The sequence below is a fragment of the Corylus avellana genome, chromosome 1, assembly GCF_965113065.1.
Source record: "Corylus avellana chromosome 1, dhCorAvel1.hap1.2, whole genome shotgun sequence".
NCBI classification, from domain to species: domain Eukaryota; kingdom Viridiplantae; phylum Streptophyta; class Magnoliopsida; order Fagales; family Betulaceae; genus Corylus; species Corylus avellana.
Genome location: NC_142490.1, coordinates 931,249 through 952,589, shown reverse-complemented (window position 1 = coordinate 952,589; position 21,341 = coordinate 931,249). Strand labels below are relative to the sequence as shown.

At 36.4% G+C, this 21,341-nt stretch overlaps 5 protein-coding genes and 1 pseudogene across 6 annotated transcripts; 4 read left to right on the top strand and 2 right to left on the bottom strand.

Annotated features, from left to right (window-relative positions):
- The first annotated feature begins 130 nt into the window (after nt 1–130).
- LOC132168591 (SKP1-like protein 1A) lies at nt 131–1,457 on the top strand (annotated as a pseudogene).
- Nucleotides 1,458–2,398: 941 nt separating this feature from the next.
- Nucleotides 2,399–3,344, top strand: LOC132168590 (SKP1-like protein 1A). Its single transcript, XM_059579584.2, has 2 exons — nt 2,399–2,933; nt 3,058–3,344. Exons 1-2 carry the CDS (start codon nt 2,643–2,645, stop codon nt 3,178–3,180), a joined length of 414 nt encoding a protein of 137 aa, XP_059435567.2. The 5' UTR covers nt 2,399–2,642; the 3' UTR covers nt 3,181–3,344.
- A 1,674-nt stretch (nt 3,345–5,018) lies between these two features.
- Nucleotides 5,019–7,170, bottom strand: LOC132168588 (Pentatricopeptide repeat (PPR) superfamily protein). Its single transcript, XM_059579583.2, has one exon. The coding sequence runs from the start codon at nt 6,896–6,898 to the stop codon at nt 5,108–5,110; it is 1,791 nt and encodes a 596-aa protein (XP_059435566.2). The 5' UTR covers nt 6,899–7,170; the 3' UTR covers nt 5,019–5,107.
- A 684-nt stretch (nt 7,171–7,854) lies between these two features.
- Nucleotides 7,855–10,240, top strand: LOC132171357 (Trm112p-like protein). 2 transcript variants are annotated; one of them, XR_009439025.2, is made up of 4 exons: nt 7,855–8,051; nt 8,154–8,208; nt 8,766–8,935; nt 9,925–10,240. XR_009439025.2 is itself a non-coding variant. In XM_059582653.2 (3 exons), the coding sequence occupies exons 1-3, from the start codon at nt 7,951–7,953 to the stop codon at nt 8,871–8,873; spliced, it is 264 nt and encodes an 87-aa protein (XP_059438636.2). In that variant the 5' UTR covers nt 7,855–7,950; the 3' UTR covers nt 8,874–9,100. The 2 variants fall into 2 exon arrangements, 1 of the variants encoding a protein (XP_059438636.2); XM_059582653.2 differs by lacking the exon at nt 9,925–10,240 and having other exon boundaries at nt 8,766–9,100.
- A 490-nt stretch (nt 10,241–10,730) lies between these two features.
- Nucleotides 10,731–11,684, top strand: LOC132172561 (RING/U-box superfamily protein). The gene has a single exon (XM_059584083.2). It carries the CDS (start codon nt 10,954–10,956, stop codon nt 11,380–11,382), a length of 429 nt encoding a protein of 142 aa, XP_059440066.2. The 5' UTR covers nt 10,731–10,953; the 3' UTR covers nt 11,383–11,684.
- A 2,221-nt stretch (nt 11,685–13,905) lies between these two features.
- On the bottom strand, nt 13,906–15,398 carry FD (Basic-leucine zipper (bZIP) transcription factor family protein). The gene is given in 3 exon segments (XM_088512066.1): nt 13,906–14,138; nt 14,566–14,655; nt 14,658–15,398. Coding segments are annotated over 3 exon segments (864 nt in total). The 5' UTR covers nt 15,360–15,398; the 3' UTR covers nt 13,906–14,066.
- Nucleotides 15,399–21,341: the final 5,943 nt, after the last annotated feature.

Sequence of the window (21,341 nt, the reverse complement as noted above, 5' to 3'; positions counted from 1 at the left end):
ATTACAGTCACCAAAAGAAAAGAAAAGAAAAGAAAAAGAATCATAAAAAAGAAGAAGAAGAAGAAAGGAATCTCAAAAGATAAAAAGTATGCGGTGCGATTTGAACAGGGAAGAAAACTTTGCTTGATTCCAACGCAACATTGGTTCGTACATCCGTCCAGTATTTTTATTCCCTCTTGTGTGCCCAATAAACGCAGAATTAAGCACAATCCATCCATCCATCTCACAAACGCCGTCTTTTCGAGAGCATCATCATGTCGTCGTCGTCGTCGTCAGAGAAGAAGAAGATCACCCTGAAGAGCTCGGACGGCGAGGCCTTCGAGGTCGACGAGGCCGTGGCACTCGAGTCGCCGACGATCAAGAGATATTCGAGGACGATTGCGCCGAAAACGGAATCCCCCTCCCGGACGTGACAAGCAAGATCTTGGCCAAGGTCATCGAGTACTGCAAGAAGCACGTCGAGGCTCAGGCGACGAACCCCGACGACCGCACCTCCAAATGCCACCTCAAGGCCTGGGACGCCGAGTTCGTCCAGGCGGTCCAGCTTGACACGGACACTTTATTCGATCTCATTCGGTTGTGGTGCTGGACAAATACGAGTTGATTATTGAATTATTATCGATCTTAGGACTCGTTTGGGAGTGCGATTTCAATAAGTGCGATTTTAAAAATTGCGTTTTTAAAATCGCTACTTTTTAAAATCGCACAGGCGTTTGGTAAAACCTACTAAAAAATACTTTTTTTATCAATTGAGTGTTTGGATAACATTAACATATAATTGCGGTTTCATGACCAAATTACCAATAAGGATGAACAAGACAGAGAGAATGAAGAAAAAAAAAAAAAAAAAAGAGAAAAGAAGGGTTTTAATATATTTTAGATAGGTATTCTTGGTATTTTTTTTATTCCCGTTCTAAAAAAGGTAAATATTGCGCCAAATATCTTTTTAATAAAAATCGTGATTTTGTTTTAAATTCGCACTTTTTCAAATAAGCACCCTCTAATCAGCTTATGAAAATCGTAGATTTTTTTGCGATTTTAAAATTTGCGTTTTTAAAATCGTAATCCCAAACACCCTAAAATTGCGATTTGATTTAAAATTGCAGATTATTTTTTTAAAAACGCACTCTCAAACGCACCCTTAATTGGTATTTTGTTAGCAATATATATTGTTAAGAGTATTTGTTAGTGATTTGACATTTGAAGTTGACTGTGATTTGAAAAGGAATATATAGTTGTTGTAATTAATATTGTTGCAAGCGGCAGACTCTTTGATTTATCTTTGAAAATCAAGAGCCTTCTGGATTTGACATGCTAGACTGTAGCAGACATGATCAAGGGGAAGACACCGGAGGAGATCCGCAGGACCTTTAAGAACATCAAGGACTTCACGCCGGAGGAAGAGGAGGAAGTCCGTCGGGAGAACCTGTGGGCATTTGAATGATGTGGAGTTGGAAGTTCTAAACAAGAATGTGGTATCTTTAATTTGTGGGTTCTAATTTTATCTTTCTCTGTTTGAAGCACTTTCCTTTTAAAGGAAAGAAACAAAAAATAAAAAGGAGGTGCTTATTGACTTGTTTGTCTATAATACAAAAGTCTATACTTATAGTGTAGTGTGTAAATACAATAATAATAATCATGATTTAAGATTCGATTATAATCCAATAAACCAAATATGGGATATATTCTATTACAGTCGAAGTTTGAGGGTTACATTTACTTGATCATCTTCGGTCACCCAATACCACTATAAAATGAGAAGATCCTTTTTTGCATGTTGGTGTCAATTTTATGTACATTTTCATTGAGTTGTCATGCTCTATTCACCCTTAATTAACAAAAAAAATAAAAAAAATACTAATGATAAATAGAACATATCAATTCAATAAAGATGTACCCTAAATAAATGTTGTAATACAAGGAAGTATTTAATATTTATCCTCTAAAATTCAATTGTCAAAAGTCAACCATCAGCAACAGTAACCTCCTATATACAGAACCTCATTGAAATTTGTTGCTCGTTTAAGCACAGAGGCGGAGTACTATGCAATGGCGTTTACCACTGCAGAAATCTATTGGCTTCGAATGTTGCTCAAAGGTTTTCATATTTCCCTATTTACAACTCCTACATTGTGGTGTGACAATTTTAGGCGCTCTTACTCTTCTGTCTAATTCCGGTCTATCATGCTCGCAAACATATCGAGGTTGACTATCACTTTATTTGTGAAAAAGTGGTGAACAAGGATTTTATCGTCAAGCTCATCTCCACACATGATCAACTAGCCGATGTTTTTACCAAACCTCTCACGGCAGCCCGGTTTTGCTGACTTCGTGACAAGCTTTTAGTGATTCATCCTCCGAAGGACTGTCCATGGCCAGCTTTCAGATAAAGTTTACATTGTATTTACATTACTTTCAATCTATAATTTGTAGAATAGAAGAGTTCTAATTCTACTTCATATATATTCTCTATATAATAAACAGGATCACGTGTATTTAGGCATTGAAGCCTAAAACACTTTCATAGTTCCTAGTTCCTACGTCCGTCCAATATATATATTTTTATTCCCTCTCGTGTGCCCAATTAACGCAGAAGCACAATCATCCATCCATCTCACAAAAGCCGTCTTTTCGAAAGCATCATGTCGTCGTCGTCGAAGAAGATCACCCTGAAGAGCTCGGACGGCGAAGCCTTCGAGGTCGACGAGGCGGTGGCGCTCGAGTCGCCGACGATCAAGGACGATTGCGCCGAAAACGTAATCCCCCTCCCGGACGTGACAAGCAAGATCTTGGCCAAGGTCATCGAGTACTGCAAGAAGCACGTCAAGGCTCAGGCGACGAACCCCGACAACCGCACCTCCGATGACGATCTCAAGGCCTGGGACGCCGAGCTCGTCCAGCTTGACACGGACACTCTATTCTGTCTCATTCAGGTATAGTGCCCGTCACATACGGGTTGTTCGTTGATTGTTGAGTTATTTATGAATCTTAATTGGTATTTTGGTGTTTGATCTTTGATTTGAAAAGGAATAATTGTTGTAATTAATATTGTTGCAGAGCCTTGTGGATCTGATACGCCAAACTGTAGCAGACATGATCATGATCAAGGAGATGACACCGGCGGCAGAATGTGAAGTTTTAAGTTGCATAGTTTGTTTGGGTTTATTATATGAGGCGTAGGTAGTTATTCTAATTTTATCTTAATTTCTCTGTTTCAAGCGTTCTCTTTCTCAAAAAAGTCTGATATTTGTGTCATACACCTGAATCCCTTCTTTGTTGTGATTTCCTGGTTTTGGGTCATACACCTGTGAGCTAGCATGATTCAAAGCTTTGTAACCATCTGATTGCAGCATTCATATATGATTGTCGCCATTGATAGCATTGATCAGCTTCTGCTTTTCATACGTACGTTGTCGTTGTGTGTGAAAACCAGGACTTAATTTGTTTTCTATTTTCAAAAAATAAAAACATAAACAAACTACACAAAACATTTTTTCCTCTTTAAAAATAATTAACAAAAAAGTCAAATCCTTGGACTTTCGAATAGAAAATAATAATAATAATAATAATAATAATTGAAAAAATCCTTGAAGACTTCATTTCATGGCCTTATATCCTCTAAAACTTTACTACTAATTCAAGTTGTTGAACCATATATATATATATATATATATATATGCTTACTTTTCCCTATTCTAACCCGCTTAACATGTAACATATTATATATGCTTCAATATTAAACATTTATGTCCACTACTCAAAATAACTCTTACAACTACATTGTGTTCATTGACTTGTTTATCTACATTCTATACTACAAAAGTCTCTATTTCTTAAATATGGAATATATTCTAATACACTCAAAGCTTGAGGGTGACATTTATTTGAGGATATGAACTCTATGTTAGGATTCAGGTTCCTCATTTTCATATCTACTGTCATTTCATGGCCTTATATCCTCTAAAACTTTCTTGCTACTACTAATTAAAGTTGTTGAATCATACATTCTCGGGTGTGCTATATAATTTTGCACGCTTCATAATCATACATCCTTTTCATTTGAAATAGAAAAGATCTATTTTGTGATCTATAATAAATTTTACAGAACTAGTAATGTATATGTTACATATCATTTAAAATTTTAAATGATATAGTACCATATATACCGTTAGATGCAACAAAATAAAATCTTGATCGTAAAATAAATCATCCTATCGATTATATTCCGTTGTTGATTGGTACAAAAGGTTTTTCTTTTTGTAATGGGGATAAGATCCTTCTATTAGTGGCAATCAATAATTCGGGTTAATGGGATTAGGTTTTTGCCCGTGTTGGTTGCCAGCATCATCCTGCTGAAGCAACGATTCTTGGTACTCTAAGAGCGCGATTTACTTTGGTTATCTTTAACTTCAAAAATTCAACTAAAAGTTGGGTGATAACTTGCTTAAAAAAAAAAATTAAGAACCAGCAAGTGATTACCATTGCAATCAACTTACAAATTCCAATACCATACTGGGAAATCAGTCAGCACTGAAGTTGGAATGGCAAATAGCACTTCCATGTATGATTGCAACTTATTCTGGTATGGTTAGAACAAAAGACAATTGCTTGTGATGCTTGAAACAATCAAGAACATAGCTTGCAGATTCACATGGAAGTGGAATCAGCAAAAATAATACTATCTCATCAAATGTTGGATCTGGTAAAGGCAAAACTGGACGATCATGACCTGCAGACTAGAAAGCTACTGCAGAGAGATTAGTGTCAAAGAAACTGTCGTAATCTGTTGGTAGCAATGGCTGTTGGAGATCACCTCTTTGACAAGTACTGAAATACTGACCCTCTGAGTAAAGTCAGCTGTTATTTGGCATCTGGCTTCTTACAAGAATACGTGCATTCTTGGCTGAAGTCATAAAAAGTCTACACGCAATTCAATGACACCAAACTACTCTCATCAGGCAAGCATTATCCTTGACATTTTGGGAAGGACTATGCTGGTGCCCTAATCCCTTCTACTTGAAACCAACTCTCATATGAAGTGTGAACAAACGAAATTCTCCAGTCAGGTAAGAAAACCAGTTTCTGTAGTCTTCACTTGTTTTTGATGCTAAATCCCAGTTTCTGTGTTGTTTGGAGATGGCTGTTTTGAAGGGTTACTTGAAAAGCTCAACTTTTGTGCGAGTTCACCCATCAGCGTGCTGACCTCCTCCATATCTTCTCGCAAATTATCTCCCACTTTTAACTTGTGAACTATTTCTTTCAAATCTATAAGATTACATCCTGGAATTCTCCCCACCTTTCGATCCTTCATCATCTCTTTTACCCTAGCAACATCCTCCCATCGACCTCCCACAGCATAGACATTCAACAATAGTTGATAGTATGAGGGCTTTTGAGGTTCCATGTCAATTAGAGATTTGGCAATTTGTTCTCCTAAAGACACGTCTCCCAGGAAACGACATGAACCGAGCAAATTAGCCCAAAACATGGATTGCGATGTCTTATAGTCATCATCTTCTGGCATATTCCTTAAGATTTCCCCTGCCTGTTGGATGAGCCCCACAGCTGCATAGAGATTAGCCATGCACCAATAATGTGCAAAATTGGGCTTTAGACAAAATACATTTATCATTTGGGTGAAGTAATTTCTGCCCTCTGTTAAAAATCCAGAGCGAGCACAGGCACATAGAACACCAACGAAGGTTATTTCATCTGGGATGATTCTTTCTTGCCCCTCATCTGGCCTCAAACTCTTACCAAGGTTGGTTTCTCCATGTTTTGACTTTGTCGTACCCAACATTTCACCAAATAGGGTAAGCCCGTCTTCTGGATTCCCATGAAGGCAATGCCCCAAGATCATTGCATTCCAGCAAACTAAATTCCTATTTGCCATTCTTTCAAACACTCTGCATGCTTTGTCCACCCTCTTGCACCTGCTATACATATCTATCAGAGCGGTATCAATAACTATATTTGATCTCAAGAACATCCTAATAAGAAAACCATGAACTGACCTTCCTTCCTTCAATCTAGCTGACCGACCACATGCGGTGAGCATGCTAACCACAGTCGTATCGCTACTTCTCAATCCCAATTTAACCATTTCCCTGAATAACTTCAACCCACACCCAGGATTCCCGCCTTTCAAATACCCATTGATCATAATATTCCAAGAAACCACATTTCTTTCAGGCATTACGTCAAACAAATTATGAGCGAGACCCAAATTACCAAGTCTAGCATAACCATCGATGATTGAATTCCATGAAACCAAATCCCGCTTAGACATTTTGACAAATACCTTACTAGCAAGGTCAACTTCCCCACAACACCCGTACATATGGATCAAAGAGTTCTGCACTGGCAACACACAATCAACTCCATTCTTAACAGCTTGCCCGTGGCACTTCTGCCCAGATTTGACACAACCCATCTTCGCACAAGACCCAACAAGCGGTACAAAAGTATAGCTATTAGGCAAAAACCCATTTCTCAGCCATTCAAAATAGAACACCACAGCCTGGAACGGAACATGACTATTAGAGTAGGCCTTGATGACAGTATTAATACATAACCTATCTGGCCATGCTGTGTATCGGAATATCAAAACAGTGTAATCTATATCGCTGAAATTCGAAGAGTACTGCAGAACTCTTCCTGCCCAAAAGGGGTTGTGGAAGAGACCAAAAGTGATCAAATGGGCTTGGATCTGGAACAACTGCCTCGCATTCTGACATGTTTCAAGTACAAATCTTCGCTGACAAACCGAGGTTGCAGTTCTTTCTGCGGGAGCACAAGAAGAGGAAAATGGGGACGAGGAGAGGTTGGTTTTGGAAGTGGGTTGTACGAGAACGGAGTTTCTGAATCGAAAAAGTTCTCGCATGGAAACTCTTGCCATTCATTGGGAATATGGTTTTGATTCACTCTCGTGGTGCCAGACTGGGCTCTCGCCATTAACGCATATTCCGGTCTTGATCGCTCGCTCTATTTCGGCTTCAGATTTTGATGGAAACAGCAGAATAGCTATTAGATAGAGAGGGTGTAACTTGTAAGAGCATCACAATTGTTTATGCATTTTGGATTTAAAAGTAAAAATGCTTAATCAAATCCTTAAAATTCATCTGCATTCGCTCCATGAATACAAAAGTCTTTTATCATTTTTTTTTTCCCTCTCCTTTATTCGTTTCTCTCTCTCTCTCTCTCTCTCCCTCCTTTTCTTTTTAACTGTGTTTGATCAAAGAGGAGTACCATTATGGATTTTCATTAGTGGAAAGTGAGATGCGATAAAAATAAAAAATAAAAATAAAAAACTCTTTTTGATAAAATAATAATAATAATAATAATAATAAATTCATAATTTTAAAAGTTCCTTGTATGTGACTTTAAAAATTAGGTAGCCAATATATATAGTTTTTTTAATCAAAGAGCATCATTATATTTTCACACATTTCATAACGGTTATAAATTTATAATGGAATTTTGATGTGTTTGTTGTCTAAATTAATAAAAAATCTTAGCAAATGGTTTAGTGAATCTACTCTTCAATATATAGAATTCACATTGGATTTCATAGATTAAATTATGGATTTGCCTTTTTTTTTAGGGAGATGGACAAGAGATTTTAATAGTTAGCTTCATATATATATATATATATTTTGTAAGAACATAAGAATTTCACAAGAGAAACTTTTAAAATTACTCCAATAAAGGATATAAACAAAACAGTTCTTATAAAATTAATTAACTTGACAAAGCCAATGGATAACTTCAACATTATCAATAAATTTTTGTGAAATTAAATTTCAAATCTTTTCTTTTTTCTTTTTAATGGTTCATATTTTTAAGCTCTTTTGACCGAGGGACATAAAACAGTGTTGGAGATCGGTGTGAGCGACGTGGCTCAGTGGTCATAACGTCGCTCCGCCACCACAGGATCAAAACTGTAGGGAAATGGTGAGGGCAAGCATAGGGCTTCTCAAAGATGCAGGGAATGGGGTCTCCAAGACTCTCTCGGAGATACTGGTCTGCCCACTCTCCAAGCTACCCTTGAGGTGATCTTTGTTTTCTTTTATTTATTTACACATTTTTGTTTGTGGGTTCTTGGAACGGTGGTCGTGCTTGTTAAGTTTAACTGCTTGTGGGTTTCCTTGTAGATCTTGTGAGGAAACGAATTCTCTAATCAGTGAAGCCATTGGCGTTTCTTTTCCTGTGAGTTCTACTTCTAGATCCTGTATTTCAATTTCACAGCTTTGTAAAGAATACCTGTTCTTAGTGAGTAATTCTGCTCAAAATGGTTCATTGGTGAAATTTTTTCAGGGATTTGCTTATCTAGTAATAGCCCATGTTCCTGGATATTAAAGGGTTTTGCTGCAATTTTCTAGTTATTTAGTAAGATTTGTTTTTTAGTTGCAAAACAACCCTTTTGTTTCTCTTGTGAATTGCTATGCAGTACCATATGATAGAATGTTAATCGAATTGCCTAATAATAACTGAGGATGACTTTTCATTGCTGATAATTTTCTGAGATTTGCTTATCTAGTAAGAGTCCATGTTCCTGGATAAAGGGTTTTGCTGCAATTTCTATTTATTATGTAACATATGTATGGGGTAGCGTTGATTCATTTTGTGAATTGCAAAAATAACCCTTTTGTTTCTCTTGTAAATTTCTTTGCAGTAGCACATGATGTAAATGTTTTCCTAACTGCTCCCCAATTTATGTTTGCACTCGAATGGGTATGATTTCTTTTCATTGTTCATGTGTTTAGATAAAGGATGGGATTCCTTGCTTGGTCCCAAAGGATGGCAAGATAATCGAAGCTGATGACATGCCGAAAACCGATGATGCGGCTGATTCGTCTTCGAAACATGATTAATAATGAGGAGGTAGTGGGAGTTGGCCTCCCCTCCCCAATAGAACTGCCTTTGTCAGGCTTAGGTGAATGCCTTCTTATAGATCTAAGCTACAGCTTTGTATTTATGCAAGCAATTCTTAAAATGATCTTGTTTCTTTTGTTAAGATAAACCGTTGAGCAGTTGATTTGTCTTGTTTGTTACTTCTGCATCTGAAATTCTCTCAAATCAAAGGAAAGACTTTTTTTCACGCTGCAACTATGTTTGTGAATGGAATTATTCTTTCCAATTTTTTCTGTTTTTTGCTAAGTTAGTGGATTTATTCATAAATGGCAGATTACATGTTTGATGTAGATAAAGTTTCAGCAATGATTGCAATTGCTTAGTTCTAGAGAACTACTGAAACTCTCCAACAAATTTAGCTATTGAAGTTTGTTGGGCAATTTGTCTGGGAATAAGAAAATAAGCGCTTTTAGCTGAAGTCTGATCTTTTAAATCTCCAAATGCTGTTCTTTTGTTTTTTGTTTTCTGAGGGATTAGATCTAAAACAACTATTGTGTCTGTTAGTAGCCATAGTATGATGAATTGATTCACAAATTCTTTAATCCATCGTTCTCAAATCTGTCTTTCTCTTGGGTTGAGCTTTCTACAAAATTGCTTTGGGATTCAACCTTGTGGCTCTTACATAAAGATTGAGGCGTTGAAGTGGCCAGGGTTGTGTTTTATGTATGTGCCACAATTAGCAGTTGAAATAGGTTCTATTGGTTTCATATGTCTCTTGTAGTTGGTATGGGGATGATTTGATATGATCACAATTAGTAGATAATATGCATTAAAATAAAAATCACTCCCTACCAACATGGTAATGCCTCACACTTTAGGTTGTCTGTTGCCTTGCTTTCCTTGTTAACACTTAGCATAGGATGTATGAGTTGTTGTGGAGGCTAATTTTAAATCACCGGATATCTCAATAGCTCACTCTAATAGAACATAGTAAATTTAATGATTTAATTAATACTTTAACAGCTACCCAATATATCTCTTCTCATTTAACCTTACTGTGGTATTTGCTAGCATGGAGTTGCGCTGCCGATTCTTTTACAGGAAGCTAAGAAGTGAGGCCTCCAATTCCAAGACTGATTAAGAGGGAGAATACAACCATTATTTATGTTCCTTCCTTTGTTGTTTACTATTCACTTTGAGACCAAAAAAATAATTATTATTTTGCTTAGTGGTCGTGTTCTATCAACATATTTCTTTCCGGGCCAGGGGCATCCAATGTTATGACTATTCACAGTCCAGAAACATTTCTTGGTTTGCGTTTTATTTTGTTGTATCGAACAATATACCTAGTGCCGCTTCATTTAAAATTTTAAATGTCATTTCAACATATTTACCACGCAGCTACATATACAACAATAGATGTGTGAAATCTAATCTTGCCTATGAAATAGTTCATCTCCATTTCAAAACATACGACTTTCGAGAACACAATTAAGCATTTGGTACAATTGTAGTTTGACATTTAAAATCACAGATTAGCATTTAAAATTATGTATTTTGAAAAACACATCCTAAGCCTTTTTTGCATTTTCAAATTGCGACATTATAAAAATGTCCTCTCAAACGATGCATTTTCTGCGATTTAATTTAAAATTGTACTTTTGATCTGCAAAATTGCAGTGTCAAACATACTCTTAAATGAATAGGATTCTAATCCTCATAGAGTCGGAGTCCATGACTGAGTAGATATATATTGGTTTTATGAATATTATGATGGGTAAAACTATACCCAATCTACCAAATGAAAGAAATGAAGCTTGACTAGAGGAGGTGTTAGCATTGTAACCTATTATTACCTATCCATTATCTTCCATTAATGAAGCAAAAAAGGTCAAGAGTAACACTCTGTTTAGGTGTAACCGCTTTGTGATGGTCACTTGAATCCTCCCTGCCTATCTTAAATTAACAAGCCTTCCAAACGACGCAAATAAAAAAAAACTGAGCAACAAAACGAGCCGTTGCTTTCAAACTCTTTTTCTTCAACAAAACCTTCCTCTTATTAAAGATCTAATACAAACGTTATGACTCTCGTCAAACCAAATGGTTTTCAGGAAGTTGGGGTCCTTCATCTATAATCTTATTGGTCCAAGAGCGCAGCTGCTGAGATCCAAGGAAGCTCCATCATCTTCTTGCCATGTGATCAGATGGGATGGAATGCAGAAGGAGGACGAGGAAGGTCCATCCATGGCTCCACAACCACAAGGGCCCTGCAGCTTAGGTGAGTTTCTTGATCAAGTTGAACTTTGCTGTGTGTGCTTGTCCAGATTAAAGAAGGGGCAGGATATACGTGTTCTTCCTTGCCTGCATGAGTTTCACAGGGTCTGCGTCGACAGGTGGTTCAATGCGTGCCGGCAAACCTGCCCGGTGTGCCGGTTTTCCATCGGAGGAGACGACAATTGTCGTAAACAGGAAGTGCTCACTGATGAGATGGTGATCTGGTTTTCTTCTTTTCATGCAGCTGGTTTCTAACCTTTAAATTCTAATCAATCTTGCAAAAGAAACATATACAATTTCTTTTTCTTTTTAAAGTATAATGTATAAGACCGAGATGTTCCACCAATCAATCATCATATGCTTCCGATGAAACATTCTTGCCTGGACATCCAAAGCATTTATCTAGACAAGTGAACTCTATTAAAACTCTCTCGCGTGTCTGAGGTATGCAGGGATTAGGCAAAATGCAATTCTTTGCTAGAATTGCAGCTGATTTTGATCCCTATATCATGTAATATATGCAACTTTTTTGTATTTTTCGATAGGGGTGATATGCATCTACACAACATGCTTGTAGAGAGTTTGCAATCGGAGGTCGTCCCACCTACTTTTTATTGGATTGTATTGGAAAAGTTTGGTATGGGAAGTTAGGCCAATTTTTTTTTTTTATGGCCCTTACAATGACCCAATTATCAAATATTCCCCCTATACCAATATGAATATTGAATTGTCCACCAACTCATAACAACAACCCAAAAAAAATAAAACTCTAGAAACAGTACATTTATCTCTCTATATTTAAAACTCTAGAAAGAGTACATTTATTTATCTCTCTATTTAAAACTCTAGAAAGAGTACATTTATGTCTTTCTATTTATTAAGTAACTTTAGTAGGTGCCCATCTAGCACTCATTTTCATAAAGCCAAGTGAATTTATAGATAAAATAAAAGAGCAAAACCGCTGTCCTTGTTAAGTAATTCTACAAGTTCTTCTTGTGTATCTACAAAAATGATATTAACTTTTAAAATTATTATTTGATCAAAATCTAATAATGATCAATCATAAAACCAATGATGATTTTAAGAGCCACATCATCCTTAGAGATACAAGAAAAACTTATAACATTACTCGATGTGCATAAGCTGTGGGAGAAAAAGAGCAAAACCGCTAATCTTTAATTATTTCTTTTGGCCTTAAAGAAAACGACTAAAGCAAAAGGCTACCCGAAAGCAATGCACGTTATCTTTAGGGCAAGCGAAGGGGAAAGGGTGGTGGTGGGTCTGATTTTGTTCTTGATTATGTTCCATCGGGTCTCCTTTTGTACAAAAAGAAAAATCACGACGCATCGGGGAAGCGTTGAAACGGTTTTTTCGTTTGGAAAGAAAAGTATCCTAACGGTTCTACACAGGGAGTGCTTTGACCCAAATATAAAACGAAAACACATTTTTGTTAGGGGAAAGTACTTTTATCTCTCTCTAATTATTCATTGGCACCATTGCAATGTCCCCTTTTGCACAAAAATAACTAAATTGCCCCTAAAAAAATTTAATAAATATGAAAACAAAAGACAAAATATTCCGGAGACATGTTTTTTTTCCTTTCAGTTTTTTTTTTTTTTTTTAATTTTTTGAGAAAATTATCCTTTTTCCCAAGAACTATCATGTGATGATGACCATTTCAAAAACTATAAATTATAACCTCATCCAACTACCATTTCATTACTAAAACCTCATTCAATCAGTCAACATCGTTAGGTTAGACAGTTATCCTGTGAACAATATTGTAAATAGTACTTACACCATGATCAGTATCGCAAACAATAAAGTTGACCGTCCGACTTAACGGCTTTAACTAACGAAATGAAGATTTTGATAACGAAATAATAATTTGATAGGATCGTAATGTAAAGCTGATAATTAATAAGAAAAATGGTCATTAGTTTATGAGAAAAAGGATAATTTTTCCTTTTTTTTTTCAAAAAAACAAAAAAAAGGAGGGACATGGCGACAACAATGCTAGTATGAACAGAAGAACAGCGCAAAAAAATAAAAGTTGAAGGACATTTACAAATTACTCATTGGTTAGATGGGTAATATTAATAAATGTCCTTTTCCCTTCCCTTATTGTTGAAGTACAATGCCTGTGAAATTGAAAGTATACTTCACGATCACACGCTTTTTTTTTTTTCTTCTGAATTATTTGGGTCATGCCGACGAAAAAGAGTCTTTTCTCGAGCAATGGGACGAAGCACACACTTCACGTCACTCTTTGAAAAAGAAGAAAAGCCATTAACCAACAAGACTGTCCCCAAAAATAGCCGTAGCCAGAAAGTAGAAATATCTATCATCAAGAGGGAGAGAAGGAAGGGTTTTGACCCACAACTCGCGTGGCAAACAAGAAGCACTTCTCCCATTGGATTGAGGTTCAATCAAGATTTTACCAAATGCGTTGAACCGCAATAAAGGAAAAGAAAAATTTCTTAATGCACTTAAAAACGCCACCAGAAACGCAACAAAAGAGGGCATCAATGAGAGTAATAATAAGGGGAAAGAAAAGAGAGAGCCTGATAAGGGGAATATGAAAGAAGAGATAAAAAGAGATGTTGAAAACTTGAAAGCGATGGCCAGCAAAGGAAAGGAACAATGCGTCCCATCTTTTTTCACTGTGCAATCTCATTGGTGGTGGGGAAGTGCTCCTTTTCCTCCCCAACTTCTTTCCATTTAACATTTTTAAGGAAGAGAAAAACAAAAGAGAGGAAAAGAGGCAGTCAAAGGAAGGATACAAAAAAGACCCATCAACTTAAATTTCTGCAATGCAAAAACACTACTCATTTTTTGTTTGTTCCCATACATGCATTGTTCTTTCCTGGAACCACTATAATATGGAGGTACACCCACTTACAAAAACACATAGAAACCTCAAAAGGCTATGATGATTCTCAAAATGGAGCCGTTGAGGTTCTGTGGAGCGAGTTCTTTTTTGGAAGTTGAGCAGCTGCGGCCAATCTTAGCTGCCCAAAAAATAAATAAATAAAAGGACACCAACATCAAACTATATATCATCATCCCCAGGAATCCCAAACAGCCTACAGATGTCATTGCCAAAATGGAAATATATAGCAACTTTTTTTTCTTTTTTTGTTTTCTTAAAAATACTGTACTTTGATACTATCTTTATAAAGGTTGTTTTTAAATGTGATAGTAAATATAAACTTCTATTTGAATAACATAATATATTTTGAAAAAAATTGAATAACGAAAAGAAGTTGTTGTCACAAGAAATGTCAAACTATCAAGTTTTTTCCCAAAAGTTCGACCATATATCTTAGGACGGTGACGTATAATTTGAAAACCAACTTTTGATAAAAAAAATTTGAAATTTGTAGCGCTTCTTTGGGAGGAATAACAAAACAAATCTCGAGTAACAGTAACACTAACCTGTTCTTGCTGTTTTCGAAGTCTTGCATTCTCTTCCATCAAGTGAGCAACTTCAAGTTCCAATTCGTTTGTATATGCCTGTACGAAGGAAAAATGCTTTCAGGAAACAAAATCTAACGGAACCATATTTTATTAAACTTGGAAGAACAAAAAAGACAGACACATTCCTGCTTTCTAGCTCTCGATCGTGCAGCGGACTCTCTGTTCTTGATCATACGCTTATGTCGCCGATCGCCGGAACTACCGTCGGATTCTGGAACCCTTTTCTTCCCAAAAGATGCCAAGCCGGTGGAGGAAGCCAGAGCCTCAAACGGGCTACTGAAGGAAGTGACATTAGATTGTAAATGCGAGTTAGGCCGAAGTGGGTCAGACTGATCAAGAAAATGGAACTCGCAGCCGGAATTCAAGCTTAAGACGGTGGCTGGGGGCGGCGCCAAAGAGCCAGGTGGCGGGCAGTAGACGGCTGCGGCGGCTGTGGTGGAAACTATGCGGGCCGGTGGTGGGTCTTTGGAGAAGGGTCGAGCAAGAAAGTCTTGAAGGATGACGTTGTTGTTGGAGGCGGTTTCTTGGTCTTGGAGGGAGGCAAGATTGATGTCCTTCCAGACCTCTTCCATGGTTTTGGTGGTTCTTGAGGTGCGGTGGCCGAGGCAGGAGGTTGAGAATGGGGAGGCTGACGAGGATGATGACGTGGATGAGATTGACTTGGAGGAAGATGGTGAGCCTCTGTGGTTGAGGCACCTGGCCGTTTTGTTTAAGCTGCTGCTGCCTTCTTCAGCCGCTGCTGATGGCACCATGAATGCTGTGTATGAGATGGGTTGGAGGTGTCCAAGAGAGTTGGGGGGGAGGGAGGGAGGGAGTGAGAGAGACACAGCTTGTGTGAATTGTCATGTCTCATATATGCGTGGTCTGTGCCACGCGTGCCAATCAAGCTTGGGAGGGAGTCCTACGTACCTACGACTGTGACTGTAGTCTGTCTCTGTGTCTGTGAGGCTTGTTTTTTATGAGTTGGGGGAGGATTTTTTGTGTTTTTTTTTAGGGTAAGGGAAAACAGTACGTACCCTTTTGATTTGATCCACCCTACCCTTCCCCTTTGGCAACTTCTTCACTATTCTCGGGCATTCGAGACATTTTCAATCTATTAAGATCAAATATTACTGTTTCCAGTTGCGTCCCACCCGTGCCTGAGGCCTGATGATGTCTCTTTTTAGAACAAAAACAACAAAAGGGGTGCTTCTATGTACTCTACAAATAAAGAAAACTACTTTAATGCCCTAGTAAAGTATCTAGTTATGGTGTTTTAATGCTCTATATAGACTATCAATCTAAGAGGGGCAACCAACTATATTACTTGTTATATATATAGTATATAGACTATCAATCTAAGGCGGCTAATCAAGATTTAATTGAAATTTTTTATACTTATAACACTTTGGGACGGAACTAGGTGTTAGTATGGGAAGTTTCCCCACTCCCAAATTTTTATTTATTTATTATTAGGCTAAAAACTAAGTTGAATTAGCACCATCCCCCGCCCCCCATGCACAAAGTTTTTAAGAAAAATACACTTTACCTAATTCTTAGGGTGGGGGCGAAATCACCCTATGGCTTGGGGGGCTTAAAACCCCCCAAGCCATTGGATAGTCCACTATTCTTTTTTTTGCTGCCTCCCAAGTTAAAGTTTATAGTTATGCCCCTGCCTAGGGCATTTTGGGGCAATTAGGGACTAAGATATCTCGTGTGATGCACATGATGTAATTTTTGTCCAAATAGATAGAAAAACTTAATTAAAGGCTCTAAGAGCATTCTTAATGGAAGAGTCATATTTTTATGTAAAATAACTTCTAAAAACTCACTTTTTTCTAGTTTAGCTAAACCATTTTTAAATGTCTCTACATCTAATTAACTATATTTCTATCTATTCTATTAAAATATTATTAAAAGTAAGAAAAGTTTTGGGAAAAAGAGAACATATGAGAGGAAAAATGGGAAAAATTTTGAGAAAAAAAAAAAACATGCAGAGAAAAAGTAGGAAAAGATTTGAGAAAAAGAGAAAACATGTGAGAGAAACAATGAAAAATAAAATAGCTCCCTTGAAAAGTGCTGCTACATTTAGTTTTTTTTTTTAGCTCTTCCAATCAAATATCTATTTTACATTTTCTTTTAGCTAATCCAATGTAGGAGGTTTTTTAAACATTTGAATAGCCATTTTAGATAAAAATAATATTTGGCTCTTTTATTGAGAATGCTCTAAGTATGTAGTTTGTGGAGTTCAAGTGTTACTCTTTAAACTCTAAATATAAAATAATGCCAAAGTGGAAATATTTTAGGAGTAAAATATAATTTTTCATTTTTTTTTTATAAATTAATATGACGGTTCACATTATAATTAACAAAGTTATGGTAAAGACTTAATTTGAGTACCCAAGTATTTTCTTGAACTTATACTCCTTGTTGTTAACAGTATAAGAATAGATTTGTTTGGTAACTCTTTTTCTTTTCTTTCTATTCAAAAAAATTAAAATATTAACAAATAGTTTTTCTTATAAAACACACTAATAATAACTTTAACTCAACCCAACGAAAAGGAAAAAATAAAATTTGTAATTGTAATGGAGCTAAACATTATCCGTATTTCTAAGGAATAGTTCAATTGATTATAAATTACATTTCATGAAGTAGATGTCATTAGTTCAAATTTTTCTTCATTTTTCTTATAAAAAAAAATAAATAATAAAAAATTATCCCTGCTCAATGCTGCTGTTAGGATTTCAACTTGCATGGGAGTTTACGCCAATTTCAACAAAAATAAAAAATAAAAAATTAATGTTTACAACTGCACTACCATAAATGAATGATGGGCCGGCGGATGAAGGATGAAGCTCTCCACCTTTCTTTTCTATCATGAGCAAATAGAACACGAACACCACAACAAAACAACAGAAGGAAGAAACGACCGGAACAAAAAGCCAAAAAACAAAGTGGGGTGGGTGGGTGGGGGCAATGGGCATCCTAACGTTATTCATCATACAATAAAACTGTCAGTAAAGTTAAAACCTGGTACGTGTGACGTGTCAAAATTCGTGTGTTTTTTTTTTTTTACTCTTTTGACGTGAAAACATAAAATAATAAATAATAATCACAATAATTTTTAATACTATGTTAAGAAAGCCAGCATTTGATAACGAGAAGTTGGAAATAAATGATAATTTAACACGAGATTATAATAAATTTTCCGTAAAATGGCATGGAAATTTTCTCCTGAGTCTGTTGGAAAAGGATGTATGATGTAGGCCATCGGGGACCTTCGGTGACTGTTAAGGGCTTTTTTGGTTATTAGAGGTCTATTGTTCTCCTTTAAGGTCGGTTGACTAGCCTTCCGCTTTGTGTTCCCATTTTTACTCCCTAAATTACTAAAAATCTAAGTAACAAAATTGACTTGGAGATATCCGATGGCAAAATTTTGGAATCTTTACCAAGTCTATCATCATAAAACGTGCCCTGAAAATAGTACTAATAGTGAATTTTTTTTAAAAAAAAGAAAATAAAGGGGGTTGTGGAAGCACTCTTGTAGAAAGTAGAAGATCTAACCAAATAGTACCAAAATCCAACCAAGTCATTGGCAATGCAAAGTTGGTCAAGAGATGAAAGATTGAGATTTGAGTGAGAGTGATCAGAGATCACAGAGTCTAGTCTTGAATTTATAGACAGCTGTCAGCTCTGTATTGCTCTGCCCCAAACTCTCTTCACATCTTTTCCAATTTCCTGTACCCTCTTCTGTTACACCCCCCCTGAAAGCCATTAATAAAAACCACCCTTTCTTTCTTTCTTCTTTGCAGGCCCCCCTCCACTTCGTTCTTATTATTATTATTCTTTGTTTATGCACTCACTCTTTCCACCTTTAACTCCTCTCTAGTCTCTACCAAAAACCTTCCCAAAAAGTAGCTCTGAACCACACTGTTTACTGCCACTTATTATTAGCCCCCTTTGATTCTCCAACCTCCCCAAAACAAACACCCTCAATATAATCTGCAAAACAATTGTCTATCAATTCAATGCTATTGTATAGTGTATACAGTACCCATGTACCACATAAATAACTTTTAAAAATTTAATAATAATAAGAATGAACAGAGCCAAAGATGGCTTACTGGCTACTGCATAAATAAATGACGAGATTCTCACTCTTCTGGGCGGTGGGTGTCATTTGATCGAGACCCATCGGCCTTCCCAGGCGAACTGGGATTCTGATTCTTCATAATTATTATGTTTTTTGTAACATGATCCATTGGTAACAAGAGTGTAAGTATCCTTATATCCTTTGGATATTCCTAACAGAACAAACTGCAGTACAGCACGAATTCTGAGGCAATCAATTGGGCGTAGAGGTCATGGATCCCCTCAACAGTGCATAGAGCAACCCCCCCTAAACGTCTTTTCTTTTTCTTTTTTCCTTTTTTTTTTTTATCTCTTCTTTATTATTTGCCAAATCCATGTGCTCTTTCATCATGGCGTCTACGCCACTTTCAGTTTCATCTTATGCTTGGGTTTTGCAGGAACCTGGTTGACTTTAAAGTGACACAAAAACGAGACCAAACAAATTGGGTAAGAATGTGTGTCAATGTGGGGTGATTTGCAGCCTCTTTGGAGGGCCTAGCAATCTTGCCTGCTTGAGAAATATATATATATATATATATGTTAGCTTTGTAGGGAGAGAAGGAAATATTTAGAGAGATGTGATTGGCATTGGCAACAACTACTACTTTAGCCTGCACACGTGGACGCAGACAGCAATGTTCCTTTGACGTTAACTCACTCTTCCTCATACACAAAGTGTGAGATATGAGAATGTCTTTTGGAACAGTCAAACGTGAGATGTTGCTGCTAAGAATGTCTTTTTATGACTCTCTTTTGGTTAAACAAGATGCATGTGCTTATTTTGGCAATCCTTTGGAGACTTGCTGCATTTGTGATAACATCATTTTATAAGTTGCACTAGGCATATTTGGATAGGTAGCAATTAACCTGACCCATTTAATCTTCAACCCTAATATGTAAATTTTGTGTCACACGTTTACGGGTCATGTTAAAAAAAATTTAACCCTAAATGAACTTTCTATATTACATGTATGAAAGACCCAATTAGCCCTATTCTACTCAATACCTATTTGAATTGTTTGAAGACTTGCCCTTCTCAAAATAAAAGCCGACAATATGGACAATTAATTGCTCATGATCCTGGTGCACAATAAGAAATATACTTTTAAAATTATTATCAAACATATTTCTAACTCTTTTTTTAAAAAAGAACCTAGTATTAAACTTGTTGATAGTAGATCATACGTGGGTTATACCGTTATAGTGGCTACACAAAGTTATGCCCGCTCTTCTTTTTTCTAAATTTATATTTATTAGTATTATTTATTAATTTAGCCAAAATTAAATAAATATGTCTATCCTTTTAGTCGAAAGACATATAGTTATGCCATTTTGGATAGTGTGATAAAAATTAAGAAAAAAAAAATGAAACTTTTAATGAGTAATATTTGTTCCACAACACCCCCACAACACTCCCCTTCCCAAACACTATTCATTTTGTTGGGTCATAGATCGGCAGTCAATAAGGCCCGACTAGCCTCACGGCCCAAAAACCTATCAAACTCGCTATGGGCTAAATCTACATGGAAGCTTAGTCATTAATGCCCGACAGCTAGTCGGCCTCCAGGGCATAATAGTCTTATATCGAGGATAGATTAGTCATCTCACATGATGGATCTGTTATCCCCACACAAACGCGATAGAATATCATTCAAATTCAAATAGTCATTTACATTTATCGAAATACACGCCAGTTGTCAACACCTGAATTATCCACATCTGACCGAGAACTACTCGAACATTCTTATCTAACGCTAGCAAAGTTCAAACTATTTATCCCATAATCTTAGACTACTAAGATCATTGGGCGGCTAACAAACTCTATCCTTCGCGTATAACTGCCCAACAGATATCCAATACGAGAGCCAAAGCGTACAGAGAACAAACTCTACTCCATGCCTACAAATAAAAGTCATAATTTAAACCAATGGTAGGCGCAACTCTTGTTCTTTAACTTTTGTTGCTTATACACTTTTCCCTCAAAATACTGACTTAGGCATCGGAGCTTCCCCACCGGAACACCACTGGTTGCTCTGATCATTATTCTTTGCTTTTTCTATGCAGCCCGACGCATCCTCGGACACCGCAGCACTACTCGGAATTTGTGTCACACCTGCATCAACACATTTTAGTCCCCAAGAAAAAGAAAATTAACATCAAACATTCTTACTTTTATATCACATCATTTACTTTTTACTACTATTCAAATAAAAAAATCACTATAAAACAAAATCTTTTTACTTTTCAATACCACTTTTTCACTTTTCTATGTCCATCATTATTTTATTTTTTTAATTTTTTTATTGTGAATAGCGCCGTGAAAAAGCTATGTTGTTTGCCGAACACTACCTTAGGATGCCCCTTTTTACTCTCTAATTATTTCGGATAGAAAAGATTTACAATTTCAAAAGGCAATTAGTAAAATTATAATTTTTAAAAACATATTTAAACATGTCATAAAATCATAATTCAATTCTTAAAAGTTAAAATCACAGTTAAATCCTTACGATTGTATATTTTAAAAATAATTTAAATTTTAAGTACTTTTTTCAAACACAACAACACTTATACGGATATTGTTTAAAAAATGCACGGACTCTTAAAAATATAACCTCATGATC